The sequence below is a fragment of the Adiantum capillus-veneris genome, chromosome 14 (genome assembly GCF_014529385.1).
Source record: "Adiantum capillus-veneris isolate H3 chromosome 14, ASM1452938v2, whole genome shotgun sequence".
NCBI classification, from domain to species: domain Eukaryota; kingdom Viridiplantae; phylum Streptophyta; class Polypodiopsida; order Polypodiales; family Pteridaceae; genus Adiantum; species Adiantum capillus-veneris.
In genome coordinates this window covers 30308831-30325035 of record NC_140944.1, presented here as the reverse complement: position 1 = coordinate 30325035, position 16205 = coordinate 30308831, and the positions used below count along the sequence as shown (strand labels likewise).

Sequence of the window (16205 nt, the reverse complement as noted above, 5' to 3'; positions counted from 1 at the left end):
AGGTTTCAGACGAGCTTTCTCCACCACTGATCACATCTTCGTTCTGCGCTGCCTCATTGATGGGGCAAAGGCGCGGAAGAAGAGGCTTTACTGCTGCTTTGTGGATTTCCGCAAGGCCTTTGACACAGTCCCACGCGAGAGACTCTTCCAGCGCCTTCACAGCATTGGGGTACCAACAGAGATGATTTGGGCCATATATGCTCTCTACGAGAGGGTGACGGGTCGAGTTCGTTGCCCAGGCGGTTTTTCAGAGACCATTGCTAGCACCATTGGTGTTAAGCAAGGATGCCCACTCTCCCCGACACTCTTTGGGCTCTACATCGACGAGATCTCCGACTACATACTGCGAGCAGGAGGAGAGGGGAGCGACTTGGCAGGTACTCCGGTCCACATCATGTTATATGCTGATGATATTGTGTTGATTTCAGAGTCACCCGAGGGCTTGCAACGCCATCTTGAGGCCTTGGACGAATTCAGCACACACAGGGGGTTGACTGTGAACCTTGGCAAAACCAAGGTTATGATCTTTCACACATCCAGTGCAGTGAGGAGCACTGCCACCTTCACAGCAGCAGGAGGACAGGTTGATGTAGTCACCTCCTATGTCTACCTTGGCATCACATTCACCAGCCTACCAGGACCCTTCACTATGAGGCAGGCTGCTGCTGACAGGCTCACCGGAGGATATGCAGCTCTGGCCATGCTAGAGCGGAGATGCCACCAGGCACACTTTCAGGAACCTCGCACGAAGGGGTGGCTTTTCGACACCTTAGTCACCCCGGCCTTGATGTACTCGGCGGCAGTATGGGCACCAGGATTGACAGCTGACCAGTGGACACAGCTTGAGAGGCCACAGGTATGTATGATCTCACGCTTGCTCCGCAGCAAGAAGACAGTGCCACATGACATTATTAGAGCTGAGCTCGTGACACCACCTATGGTTGTAGAGGCACTATTCCAGACAGTCTGCTTCATCCAGAGGATGAGAGAGCTACCTCCTGACAGACTTACTCGTAGAGCATTTGAGGCAGCTATACAGCTATCAGAGAGTGGGCATGAGAGAGCATGGTACTCACAGGTCAGAGCATGGTTTGAGGGACACGGTCTTGACATGGAGAGCCTACCACCATTCGAGTACGACCCCCACTCACCATATGTTCACCTCTCTCGCAGTGAGAGGAACTTGGTATTGAGACAGGATTTGTGGCAGCTATACACTAGGAGAGTCTGGGAGTCACCTGGCTTGGGGATGAGGATGTCAGATTACAGAGACCAGTTTCTCACCATATTGTTTGGGGGGTTCATACAGAGACCACGCTACATGGACACATATATGCCACATAGCTCACGGGTGGCGATTGGTCAGCTGAGAGTGGCTTCACACAGGTTAGAGATTGAGATCGGGAGACATACTGGTGTTCCCAGGGAGGAGCGAGTCTGCAGAGCCTGCACAGAGGAGGTGGAGAGTGAGGAGCACTTTGTATGTAGATGCAGAGCATACACTGAGATCAGAGGCAGGTATGAGGCCTTATTCAAAGGACAGCCCACTCTCCGATAGATCATGGACTCTCGAGATCAGAGACAGCTCGGACGTTTCTTACTAGAGATACAGAGCCATCGGGACACACTACTACAGCCACACACAGCTACACAGACAGAGGGGAGACAGTCGCAGCTCACAGACTTCTTTCAGAGGATTGTCGCCCCTCCCTCACCAGACACTCAGAGGGGAGTGACACTCCCACAGGCGGAGGTGAGCCGAGCTAGACGACGACCACGAGTCACAGGCTACAAGGGCGCGAGCTCCCACCACCGACAGATCGAGGAGATCCGAGCCCGAGAGCGCCGTGCCACTGAGGAGCGAGTGGCTCAGATGAGGGCCGACCCGACAGCTTTCATCCGGGTAGCCTTGGCACCAGACCCGCCCATGTACCACATCTTACATCCCCCCATTAGTACAGGATGGAGCTAGATAGCTTGATGCATTCTCATGATTGTACTACCTTGAGCATATAGACATGCATATACCCCTAGAGATAGAGCTCCATCCCTCCTCAGATACTCCACTACCTACATTCAGTTCAGTTTTGTATCAGTTTTGTTTCATTTGTCTTTCCGATAGACGGATGACATACACACCATGTACATTTGATTTGTCTCATAGGCCGATTTCGGCCTGACATAGACGTTAAAAATCTTTCTTTCTTTCTTTCTTTTCTCTCTCTCTCTCTCTACGCTTCCGCATTTTCTACTTTGATAGTTGCAGTCTCCTTGCCAAGTGACTCATTGATTTCAACGGTATTAGAGCTCAATCAATTGTTCTTCTTTAAATAGTTTAATCCAAAGCCGCCACAAGTAACCATAGAAGAGTCAAGAATTCCTAAATATCAATAGGAGAGGAGTTTGAGGAAGTGTTAAGAGAGTGGAAGAAGAAGAAGAAGAGCAACAACAAGCTTATGGGGATGATTAAGAGGATTATTGAGACTTGGCATGCCAATCCACAAGATGTGGAACGGGCTTGACAAAAGGAAGTCGACATCCACGTGGAACATTTGCTTGCTATTGCAAGGAGCCTTGTTATGCGGAGTAGATTTTGAAGTAGTGCTGGAAATAACAGATAAATGTGTTGCTTTTCGGCTATACTCTTTAGTATGTAGTGATTTTTAATTGCTTTGCGAGGATGTCATTAGCACTCAGATTCTATCACATAAGAGTGCATGTGATAACACAGATTAGTTGTAAATGTGATAGTTCATGAATAAAATGAAGGAATATTTCTAGGGGCGCCAAGGAATGAGTATCAGTGAGTGGAAACTCTAGCAATGTGCCTCCTCTGTAGTATATATATTTTCAAGTTCAATTTGCTGTTTGCAATTTAGTTCAGTGTTGTCATAGTGTTTTCACCGCCTTCTTAGTTGAGTCACCGGTTTCAGTTTTTGCGGTATAGCGAAGGGAGGTTATCGTCAAATGTGCAGCGGAAGAGGGGGTTGAGAGAGAGAGAGAGGGAGGGAGGGAGGGAGAGAGGGAGAGAGAGAGAGGTAGTCACATTTTACTGGCCCCTTTCACTATGCAGGAGATGCGTATGTATGGTTGGTATTGATGGTGCCTATTGTCTTAAAGAGGATGGGTTGACACGACAATTTTTTTTGGAGTTTTGGGATGTGCTCAGTCAAGTTATGATCTTTGGTTTGGGGCTTATTTTTGTTACAGGAGAGATGCCTCGGGGCTCATTTCTCTTATAGCGAAAGGATGCATCTTCCTTTCGATAGTGGAGGCCAATCACTCTCATGTCGTCCGTGTATAAGATTTTAGTCTTCATGTTTAGTAGGCGTTTGAGACCTTTTTTACCTGACCTCGTCCATGCTTCTTAGACAACAGTGCTGTCATGATTAACGGCCACATTGGTCGGAGGTTTCATCTACCTCACTTTGTTCGGCAAGGATGGGTCCCCTCTATTCCTATTTGAGTACATTGTCTCTTGGAGGAGGGCAAGGATGGGTCCCCTCTATCCTTAATTGAGTACATTGTCTCTTGGGAGGAGGATCATCTTGAGGACATGCCAACCACCTTACCGTCAACGCTAGTGATAGGTATTGCAAGATTAATGCACCTCTCTAGCTTTTCAGCAACAGTTTCAGTCATGCATTTGGAGCATCAGGATCAGCCGCCGGATATGCTATTTCATGTGGTTGATTGCACATGCATGATTGCTTGTAGGCACTTGGCTGAGACTACTATTCATGATTCGACTTGCCTGAGATGTACTTTGCATCATGAGTCCTTGAGGCATTGTTTCTGGGTTTGTTCGTGCACTCAGCAAGTGTGGAGGGTCGTTTGTTCTTTATTGATGAGAGTTGGAGTTCATGATGGATTTGTGGCGTGGGGGGTAATTGCATGACTTCTGCGATTTTCAGGGTCATGTACTTTTTCTTTTCAAGGCTTCCTGATAGATATGGCGCTTATGCTTACATCATTAGGATATAGCTTGGGTGCTTTACAGATGGTTCCCAATAGTGTCCATCAGTCAGACTTCTCTCAGAGGGATGTAGTTTTTACTACGATGTGCAGCATTACCTTATGGATCATGTGGAAGGCTCCGTGTGCTCGGTCCACAGTCCCCAACATTGACCACTTTGACAGCTATTTGGACGGAGGTGCTGCATACTCTTTGCAGCCAGTGGGATACTTCAATGGGCTCCTCCAAGGCAAAACCAAGGTGTCAATACTCTTTTCTAAGGACATGGGTGAGATCTTCAGTTTTTTTGAATTTGGACCATGGACACGTCATATGGCACTACGCACCTCTCGAGCGCTTCATTTTGCATTCATCATACCATGCCACCTTGATGTACACAGCTCTCACTTTGTACTCCTCGGGGAGTCTTGTACATCCTCTGGGTGATAGGCTTGTGAGCGTCCCCAACATTTTCTTTGTACACGGTTGTCACGTGCACATGGCTCAATGTGCCACATGGATATGCTTCATGCACTTCCAGAGCCTATCTCTAGATAGGAGTGTCTAGAATTGTAGGAGGATTAGTACCGGCAATTTTGTGAGCCCATTAGATTAGGTTTTCCAATTTTGGAACACTTTTGCATAAATGGATTGTACAAACGTTTTGACAAATGTGATTACAATTTGGTGGGCATTTGGCATGATGAGCATGCAGATCTAGGTTACAGAAATGTGTCGGTCCAGTCCCTTCATCAAATGGGTCACAGAATAGTGAGTTATTGTTAGAAACTCACATGTGCGCACATTTGCACATTTTCCCGATTTGCACAATTTCCCGACCTGGTACCTCAAGAAGTCCTAAAAAAGGAGCAACAAACCTAGCGTTTTCTCACAAGTTTAGGGATAGCCAGAATTCAGCCTAGTGTTTTTGCAACAGCAAGCCTTGGCATTTTTTGCTTCAGATTGGAGGACAGCCCCGACGTTTTGCATCTCAACCAGAACCCTGTGCATTTCCAGCTTATGACGCTTCTCCCAAAAGGCCTCCTGCTTGCTAACACGCATTCCCTACTGCAGCTCGGTTGTTCGGGAATCCATTGAGCCTCTTCTCGGCGATTCCCTCACTGCATCAAGTGCTTCCGCTGATCTGCTGCAAAAATGCGGGGTGATCTGATGCAAAAACGTTGCGGCTGAATCTGATGTAGGCTGAAAACTCTAGCGCTGAGCATAAAAATGATGATGGAGGTGTTGGTGATGGAAACGCTAGTGGGTGCTTGAACTGCAGGTACTGGATTCTACTGTCCTTTAACTGAAGGCCAAGTGACTCTTTTATAGTTCTTTTAGCCATGTGCCCTCCCTACTTTCAATAAATGTCATGTTAATAATTGACTTAAGTGATTGATCATATGCCTATATGCTTAAGTGACTGTAATGTGCAAGTGAGGGTATGCAACTTGACCTGCCTGATCATGCACGCCCTTCTAAGCTAGCTAAGAGTGATGCTGACCAAGTGCAATGCGCACGTGACAATGAGAGACCACACACACGCGCGCACGCACGCGCACACACACACACACACACACACAGAGAGAGAGAGAGAGAGAGAGAGAGAGAGAGAGAGAGAGAGAGAGAGATTGGCACAAGGTCCTGCTCTACGGCTGTCATCTTTTATTGCACTCTACTACAACGTGCATGCAGCGAGGGGAAATAGGATTGCATGATGCCTTCAGTTCCAGCCAGCACCTTGTTGAGCAATTCCCCCAGTCTACATGGAATGCCAGGGCTGATCGCATGAAAAAAGGTTTCTTTCAGGTTTTTTGGGAGAGAACTCCAAGCAGCACTTTTTGGCATCATCTGGGGTGTTGCACACGGAAATGGACACAGTTTTATCCATTGCCTCCCTCTATTTCTCTTCCTTGTTTGCAGCAGAGCCCCTCACTGGAGGTAGTTCAGGCCAGGGGGGAGACATGGTATCTTGCACCTGTTGCGTCTGTTTTGTGCCACTAGAGTGTATCTTTGTATGAAAATAAGCAGAATAGGAATTAGGCTTTTCCTATGGGAGCTGTCTTTTAGGTGGCACCTTGCTAGGGAGTGCCATTGGAGTGTTATCTTTGTATGAAGATATGCCATGGGAGCTGAGTCTCTCTTAGTTAGCACCTGGAGGGTTTCATTGCTGGACACACTGGACATGCTTTGATCCCAATCACCCTGTCCAGCGCTTTTGATAGTTGCTGGAGTTTCTTTTGTATCATTTTCTGTTTTATCAATAAATCTTCTCTAGGGTGTGGTTTATTTGCATGTATTGGCGGGCTGATTTTCGGGTAGCTTGTCACAGCTGAGATCGCAAGAGTATCTATAATATATGCTGATGTGCTTGTGTGTGTGTGTTTTGGGGGCGGTTGGGGGGTGGTCGTGTGGTGCTGATAGTCAATACTCTGCATGAAGGTGCTTATGGTTACAATGTCTTGTGGATAACTAACATCAGTCTATAACTCGCATCCTTCATAGGTGAATCTGGAACTTTTTTGGACTCTAGGGACACGTGTGTGTGTGTGTGTGTGCGCGCGCGCGCGTGTTTGGAATAGAGAGTTTGTTGATGTCTGGTCGACACATCTTTATTGTGAACGATTCTCGACTGATCAACAGTAGGTTTTTTTTTAACGGATCTTGGGTCTAATGATGTTATTTTTGCTGTTGCTGAACAGATGGGCACACAATGATACTCTACGTGCAACCTATAACAACAAGATGGCTGGATATAATAAACCTATTACCCGTCCACAAGGCAGCAAAAAGCTGAAGGATTGGGAGTAGGCTCTTGAAGAGTTTCAGACATTACGGAACGCTGAGAGATTGAAGAACGTAAGACGGCAGTGCACAGATGGCAGTATTTGGCGACAGGCATTTTGCCTCTTTATGTAATATGCAGGATCGACAGCATGCATTCACCTTCGGGATGGTCAGACAAATAGAGAAAGATGCTGTAATTGGGACATTGTTTGAAAAGCAGTTTATGTGCACATGCTGTCTCATGTTCTTGCCTCTGGATGGAGGGACATTTCAAAATGATGTGAATTCTGGGAGGGTATAGTTGCTGGTAAACAATGTTTTTCTTTTGCAATGCCCCTTACACTAGCTCATTGGTATATATCCCTTGCAACATTTCTTGAAGTGGTGGTAAGTTCTAAGGGTTCATGTTGTTCATTTGTTTCCCTCGACTTATGATCGTGTGTTACAATGGATGTGCGTTGAAGAGTTCATATTATCATTTGTTGGCACTGCCTTTCAACAGAGAGGGAGGGTGTATGGATGGGCAGTTTCAGCCTGTGTACAATGGAGTATCCTTGGGTAATTTTGAAGGAACATTTTTTCATTTTTCTCTCTCTAAAGTACAGAGTACCCCCTTCCCTTTTTGGCTTTGCAAGAAATATTGTGTGCATGTTGCATGCACTGACACAATTGCCTCATTGTGTGCAAGGGCATACCTCTATATGTGCATTTGCATATGCATATGTAAAATCCTCTTTGCACAAAATGAATGTCGAAGGCCCCTTACAGACGGAGATCTGCATGTGCTGATATTGAAGAGATTACCTGTAAATTTGATGATTGGAGGGGTTCTGTCGCACACATCAATTTTCCACTTTAGAGGTTTAACAAGATTGATCGAAGATCTGTCAATGATAAAACTAAACTTTTTCAAAGCTTTTTTGTTTTCATTACTGCCATTAGAATTTGACCAGGATGACCACCAGCTACTCTACATTCGAACATATAGCAAGAGCACACACCAGCAAAACTTTGTACATTTAGACTCTATAAACCCTAATCTTTGTAGCCGGATTGGAAGCTCCCATGTTCATGTAAATGATGACACATGCTTATCTGCATCATTTGTGTCGTGGTGCTGCGAGACAAATGTTGCTTGTGTATGTAAGTTATATTTTTTGGACAATATGCGCAAATGCTACATGTACTTCTGTGAGTAGCTTTGTCAACAAGATTTCAATATGTTGATACTCATTTTTAGATCAGATTCCTAAAATAGTCCATCAAATTCAAGCTACCCTTCACTTAAACTCTCAAAAAATCAAATATCTTGCAAGTCCACAAAAATAAACTACAGCAGCTTGTTAAGACACATTCACATTGACTTTGGAGTTCAGCAATACACAACAGAAAAGAGCAGCTGCCATTGATATATATTTATTGAAAAGTAAGCTTAAATGTAATCTTCATTGGCTTTTCAAGTGATTTGGTGTGGTCAAAATAAGGTTGACCTTTTGTGTGCTTTTGCTGTTTGTTTAAGAAAGTGTTTTGTAACTTGTGATCACATCATTTTAATGATGAATGAGTACTTGAAGTTGGATACCATTTTCTTGGGGGGTGTGTGCACACATGCGAGAGAGAGAGAGAGAGAGAGAGAGAGAGAGAGAGAGAGAGAGAGAGAAGAAGAAGAAGAGAGTTTTAACGTCGTAGGAAACTATCCCAAGAGACCTTAAAGATCTAGCCGACGGGAGTTCAACTCAAGAGAGAGAGAGAGCCGGCACTTGTGCTTTCTCCTCATCCATCCTTCATCATAACATTGCAACTTAAGGAGTGTACCTTGCGCTCAAATCGTGGTGGGTTTATATATCAATCATCTACCAAATTAATTTTTAATGTGTTTTATTTCATGAAAGCTTTCTATTGAGTCTTGCAAATGCAATTTGTACTTGCTAAAATTGTACCATTAGTCACACTCACTTGGTATTTAACTGAGCTCCATGCTTTACATCAAAATTCTCTTCTAAACTAACTCTTTGAATGGCAAGACAGGCTTCACCCTAGCCGAAGAAACTACCCCCTAAAGAAACATCACGAAGGTCACCACCTTGCTCTAGAGATGTCAAACACCATTGCACTTGTTCGAGAGCTCCTCCGATTTTGCACACCATTTGTCCTCAAATCTATCATTGCTTCGGTGCTCTTTGTCCCCGTTTCTACAAAAATTGTCACTATCTTCTATCGCGAGGTATGAGCTTAGTGCCTAACCTTGAAATCTTTGGGCATGCAAAATGGCCGATGATCACCATTCATAAGGTCAGAAATTCTGTTCAAACTCATGAATAAGAGAGGCTAAAACGCTCACAAAAACACACAAGCAAAGCAAGCAATAAAATGGATGTCTTCTTTAGCCACCTCTATAAATTCTTCCATCTAGAACTGTAGTATTCCGTTAGGCGAGAAAATAGTATTCTTCCTCAAGGCTCACCTGTAAGCCATTCACCCTTTCATATAGATAGTCTTAACTCAGCCAAACACAAAGTGTTTTGCTGGGCTTAAGGATTACAACCATGCCTACAACTATTCCACCTTGGGACATTCAATGTTTCTCCATAAAATTGTCACGTGATGTACCTTGTGCGGTGACTCCGCCGTTTGGACATTTAACTCATAGTAGAGGGACACTGGCACAAAGAATCCTTTTGTAATACATACGTACAAAATGTTTTGTCTTGCCCTTGCCATCATAAAGTAAGGAGCTCTTCCACCAATCTTGGGAGACAACTGATGTGTTGGTGGTCATTGACATTCTTTGCAGGCACACTACGTACATGTGTTCGTCGGCGGCAGGTTTAGACTCTACCCTCATAAGCTAACAATCCTACATATTCTTCAGTGATTATCTATGTGTGCATCCTACACTCTTAAAGCGTAAAAAAGAAGGCCAAACAAAGAGAAACCGATGCAAAAGCATGGAGAGGCAGGAGACATAGGATATTACCTCTTGCTTGATCTGAAGGCTTTGTGAGAGAGACTCTTCTCCAATGGCTCGTCTTGTGCGCTTCCTTAAACCACTATCATACTGTTGCTAGTTGATTTCAACCTGTTCCATCCAGAATTATATTCTTCCACAAAAGGATTTCGATCCTTGTAATTCTTCAAATGTAGTATGTAGCTGCTTAGCTCTTGTAATTCTTTAAGAGGCAGGCGAACATGAATGGAAACGGGTCCTCGACCTTGAGGTTCACAATGCACAGGTTACTAAATGCAATTGTTTATGTGGTTGACAGGTGACAATGGATCTCTAACATAAGATTGCTTGTTACTAAATGCGTTTTTTTATGTGGTTGACAGGTGACCGTGGATCTCTACCATGGGATTGGCATAAGCTCCACTGTTACCTATCAGCCACATATATAATCACATATAGTAAATATACATCAATCACCACACATGCGTTGCTCATGCTAAACGCTGACATCCGTTGCATCAAATGAGCATACCCTGACCCATTAGATACATAAGATGGTTATGAACCGGTGGCCCGGACTGTGCGTCCGACGTTCAGAGTACCCACCAAGCTCCTGTCATGGCAAGGAAAGTTTGGTCACCAGAATTGAAGGGCTTTTCCAGATCACCAGCGGGCGGCGGTCTCGTTCCCTTAAGTACACTTTTGAGAGCATGGCAACATAGCCATAGCTTTCTGGTTTGGAATCCAACTCCTTCTGAATGGATTCATCACCCTTGTCAGCCACAAAGCTTCTCTGTCCATCTTTTCTTCTTTGCTTCTTCTTCTGTCCATCTGTCGTCGTTCTGTAGCGAGCGCTGTTCGAGTTTCGCTTCCCCGCCTTAAACATACTACAATGCTTTTCGCGCCTAAAAAAGCAGCACACCGCTAAGGCGAACTAAAAGCAAACCTTTTTATTATAGGTTAGCACGTGACTGAACGAAATGACATCCCCCCTATCAAAACGGATCAATGGTCACAATCAGTTGATGGCAACACAATATGATGCTGACCGTCCTATCGTATAGATCTGAGATCATACGAGAACTTGGTATCAACCGTTGTCAACAACACGCAATGTGAACGTTGTGCGTTACCTACCGGAAAAATTAAGGCAATTTACACTCTAGATGTGCAAGAGCATGATGGTGAGATCTTGGAGTGGTAATCTGTGAAATGCAAGTCCAATACCAAGGGGCTCAATGGTCCAAGTATTTGTTGCCCTTGTTACTTGTTACTTGGTTGGCCTAAGGGGATTTTCTGAAATGAAGCCCTAGAAAGCTCCACGTAGCTTAATACCAGTCATTATATACAAAAATTTGTTAGGCGGTTGAGATTCTCTCACACACGACAGCGCCGACCAAGGCTTTTCAATGCTTTTCGGCACGCAAAAGGGCTACGATGGGTTGAAATCTTTAGAGTACTTGTCATGTATGATGCATGGTCGGCACGTAGCCGGAAGCCAACATCAGTCGGTCTGACAAAGTGTTAGTAGAGTCCATCATCGACCTCACCTAGAAGAGAGAGAAGCAAGCATTTGGATTCAACCTTCCATGGGCTTTCTGTCCTTGATGACAACGGGAGGAGAATCAAAGATCTGCAAGAGGAGCTTGAGTATGAGGCTAAGTTGAAAGAAGAGGAACAATACGGAAGCAGTGGTGAAGGTAGACATGATATCAGGAGTGAACAGGACTATCGTCTTGATGGTAGAAATAGCAGAATATAGAAGAGATTGTCAGACAGGTGTAGACACCCAACAAGGAGCAACGCAGACACCCTGAGGCCAATAGTAGCCCTTGGTTGCCATCTAGCAAGAGACATATTGGAAAGGCAGAGCATGTGTTGAAGAGTATGTTGTGACAACAACTAGCCACTGGTCAATAGCCGCAAGCACTTGCTATTCGACAACAAAAGGCAACAGCCGTCAAGGATGCAAGATTCGGGAAGTGTAGGTAGAGTGATATTGTACACAGGACCTAAGAGCAGAACACCTTTGACTCCTAGTGGAACAACACCAAGCAGTAGATGGCTGTACTCTTTGATCAACCCTGTGTCGTTCAACTGCACCCTGAGTCCCAACTGCCCTCTACAACGTGCGTTCCAGTTGCCCTCTACAACATGTATCCACGGCCACTCTCCAAGAGCCACCATGCCCTGATTGATGCAGCTTTTCGGCAGGATGACAATGGACTTGTTCCTCATTTTGAAGTCTACATAGAGCTGGAATCATGCTCCGACAAAGAGTTGGCAGAGTTCATCATTGATCTTTCTAGCCAAAAGCCTCAAAGTAAATGGCTCTGAGCTTCCTGAGTACTTCAACAAAAGTTTTCTCACGGGCATTCATGATGTTCTTGCCCCTAAAAGCATGACTATTGACAAAGAGAACAATGCTAAAAAAGCCAGCAGGTCAATCAAGAAACACATAATCAAGCATCGAGATTCAACCTTCTCTGGCTTTCTATCCTTAACGACAAAGGAAGAATCAAAGATGTGTGAAAGGAACTTGCACAACATAGAAGTAGTGGTGACGGTAGACATGATAGCAAGAGTGAATGCTATAGTCAAGACAATGTGAGAAGTCGTAGAAAAGATGATGGAGATCGCAATAGACATGATGGAGATTGTGCTAGTCGTAGAAGTAAATCTAGCCTTTCCATGAGGGAAATAGACCAAAAGATAGGTCAAGATCTTTTATTGATGAAAAGAAGGTCATTGGATGAATGAGTAATCTAATCCCACTTGTATGAATCAACCTTCATCATGGCTCTCCTAGGCAACCACTACAGAGAATCATCTCACCTGAGAGATGGTAAGCAAGGACTTGAATACAAAATTAAAAAGACAAAACTCACATGTTTGTGGTACAGACTTGAAGCATGAATATCAAATTATCAGAGAAAAATTCAAGTTCCTTATCTTGTTCTTGAATACCATGACTATGTAGCAGGAAATGGACTACGGGGCAGGGCACGACTTTAGTTTCTTATAAATTTTGGAGAGATATAGTGCCACTCTCCACCATACTGCTGTATGTCACTCACATAGAACGTGCACTATCTAATTTTTTTAATAATTTAAAGTTTTCATGGCATGGAAAGTTTAACTATTGTTATACTTTTGCTTGTAGTTCATCAAAGGCAAGCTTTTTGAAGCATGTAAATGTTCAAGCGAAATGCTACAAATAAGGTGAATGCTCTATCTTGATGTATACATTGCACTAGTGCGTTACACAAAAAAAAAGTATTTGATTGTAACATAACAATTACAAAATGATTTTCACATTTAAGACTGTGTGGAAAAAGAAATCTTTAATGTTCATCTTGATGTGTTATTTGCTAAAAAAGTTCTCCAATAGTGTTGTACTATATCTTAAGGAAATAGATTTTCACGACAAGGCCAACCAAGCAAGACTAGTTTAACAAAATTGTGTCCCAACGGCAATTTGCACCCTCCCTCGATAGAAAAAAATTGCTTTGCTTCCACAATCAAGATCTATCACATCATGTGCTTTAATTGTCTTCGTGCGTTTATTGGGGAAATGTTCTCTTACAAAAATGTCCTCAAAAAGTTGGGTCCATCCCACTATTGGGGCTTTTATCCTATGATCTTCTTCTATCATAACCAAGTAAATGGGGAGAAACCAAACAGAGAGGGCATATAGTGCTTTGTCCAAAAGCTTAATTGATATGGCAAACTAATACTTTTCGCCCTTGCAAGCATGGGAGATGTCTCACTCCTTCTGTTTCGCTTTCAATCATTGCATAGTGTGGCATCAAAATGCCCCTCCCCCCAAGCTTTCTCCCTCTCAAGACAGTTGTTAAGAATAATTTTGACAGACCTAGAACATCCACAAGGAGTACTTGTTAGAATTAAGTGGTTACTAAAGTATCACTTAGATTGACGTACTAAAGGGAGAGAGGTACACAATACACGAGAGAGAGAGAGAGAGAGAGAGAGCATACATAAGATATATGTGGTACTCAATTGTGGGATACATCCATGGGAAAGCACCCACTCTATGGCTTTACACTTTAAACTTGAAGTCATTTACAAAGAGCTTAGAAGCCCTCAAAACTCATCTTGCTTGATCCTCTCTCTAGCTTGCTTCTCTTGCTTTATGTGTAAAAGAGGCCTCCTTTTATAGATGCCAAGGAGCCTCTATGGGATTCCCTCTCACATAAGAGGAAACCACCCATATGTAGACACGTCCACCCTAAATCGGCCATCGGCCATTGACTGCCTCCTGCTGGCCATCAATGATGTATCCATCCACCACTTTTAGCCTCCCACCAACCATGTATCCATTGGCCACTTTCCGTCTCTCCCACCGGCCATGTATCCACCGGCCACTTTTCGACCACCATCTAGCCAAGATATTTCGATGAAAAGGAATATTTGAGTGAGTGCTTTTTGGTTATTTATTTTTGGTTTTCATGCGAGTGATTTTTCTCATGCACGATGGCTTCTTCTCATAATGGGAGCCTCACAAATGTGCTTTTCTAGAATACAAATCACAAGGGTAAATCAAGCTCCATACATAACAGTACTATCCCTATGGCACTTTGATGGGTTTTGCATACATAGCATATGAGGAAAAACAGCTCAAATTTGTCATATATTGCTTGATTGCAATTGTAGGACATGGAAGAAGATGCAAGGTCTCATTGTCAATCCACATGGTGCATGTCTCTTTTGAAGCATTGAACCTACTCATCTCTTTCTAAGTTCTATAGAACAATAGAACAAATGTGGCAATAAACATTCTTGAGAGCCCTCATTAGAGAGGGTCTTAGCCATTGGGTATGGTTAGTGGTTAGTTTCTTGACAAATAAAATGGTCTAGACCATAAAGACCAAAATGACGTAAAGATGGTGGCACAAAAAGTTTACATAGACAACAAATTTCTAAAGCACATGGCTTGCGCATTTAAGAATACACACGTAAGACTATTTTATATTATGATTTAATGAACAATGACAAATGAACTCATGGCTTGAGCTTCGTTTAAAATCTCGTGTTGTCCTCACTCCATGTGGGAATTGGTCATAGGTCGAGAATCACAAAAATGGCCAAGACCTACTACAAACAAAGGCAAGTGAGAGCAAAATAGTTGCACATGCAACAACAAAGCAAGAGTGAGTAGCATGTTGTTTGATACGTATGCCAAGTGTGGTCAAGTTATCAAAGAAGAACCTTAACAGATGGCAGGTTTGCTCACATCTCGCATCTGATTTTTTAATGAGATGCAAAGGGAGCATGTCTCTCCACTTGCCTTAATGTATTGTTGCATAGCTACTTTTGATGAGCTTCGATATGTCTAGAGTGTCTCACAAAATAAGTCCAACAGGGGCAAGACAAGAAACTATGGATCTCTTTATTAGATACAAAGCAAGGGCTTATCTCTAGATGCGATCGTCTATGCTTGCATGTCAAAGGTATACAGGAGTATGGTTGACGGTAATGTTGTAAATTTGTGACGCAAGCAAAGTGGAAGGGTATATGCTAGCTTTCCAAATGTCAAAAGAATTGATAGAAATTTTAATCTAATTCATTACAGACCTTGATAGGGATTTTGGCGTCAAATGACCGAAAAACAAACACAAGCTAGAAAAGTAATCTTAATGTTCATGTACATTTCAATTATTATAAGCTACCAATACCCAAATGTACAAATGGTGGACACATAATAAGTGGGAGATAATGTCTCATTAAAATCAATGCCGTTGTCTTTAGCATAACCTTTGGCACAAGTCAAGTCTTATATCAATTAACACTCATTAGGCTTAGCTTTGAAATTTTCAATCCACTTAGTACCAATGGGCTTTTGGCCAATGGAAAATTTCACAAGATGCCCATGTACCATTCTTCATAATGACATCACCCATGGATTGCATTACATCCACATGATTGTAGAGTTTTGTGCTCATTAAATGGCAAAGGCTCCTCCTCTTAACAAGTACTAGACATAGGCAAGGAATAACACTCAAATGCATAGAGGCAAGCTTTGAGCCTGAATGTGTATGATTGGACATAAGGTGCAGTGAAATTACTATCATGAAAGTTTTGCACTAGCCATTTTGGAATATCTATAGCACATCGTGTATGTCTACATTGATAATGGACTTATTCGAAACATCATTTGAAACCCATATAGGTTGTACATGTGCGTAGTTAGGACTTACATTCATACTCCCACCATTAAACAAAGAGAACAATGCATCATAATATATGAGCTCATATATGTCTATATGCTACATGCTAACAAAGGTTGAATTGCATTTTCCACAAAAACTACATGTCATCTAATCAGAATACACGGTTTGTGGATGAAAAGACACATATGTAACCTTTGTTTTGGAAGTTTTGACGTGCACACAAATACATTTCACAAGACTATCATCCAATTTTTTTGGATTTTTGCTTATGCGCCAAAGCATAGGCCAAGCAACCAAAGACACCCACTTGTGACTACTCTTGATG

The 16205-nt window shown here is 43.2% G+C and overlaps 1 protein-coding gene across 2 annotated transcripts in view; it reads left to right on the top strand.

Annotated features, from left to right (window-relative positions):
- Positions 1–7220, top strand: part of LOC147442159 (uncharacterized) — a 76628-nt gene extending 69408 nt beyond the window's left edge. Inside the window, exons 2-3 of one of the 2 annotated variants that reach the window (XR_015190185.1) lie at positions 4918–5237; positions 6658–7220. Coding sequence is in view for 1 of the 2 variants with exons in the window: in XM_086528445.1 (XP_086384571.1) it covers positions 6658–6766 (109 nt within the window). In the remaining variant the exon portion in view is untranslated. The remainder of the gene's footprint in view (positions 1–4917; positions 5238–6657) is intronic. The other variant, XM_086528445.1, reaches the window with a different exon arrangement.
- Positions 7221–16205: the final 8985 nt, after the last annotated feature.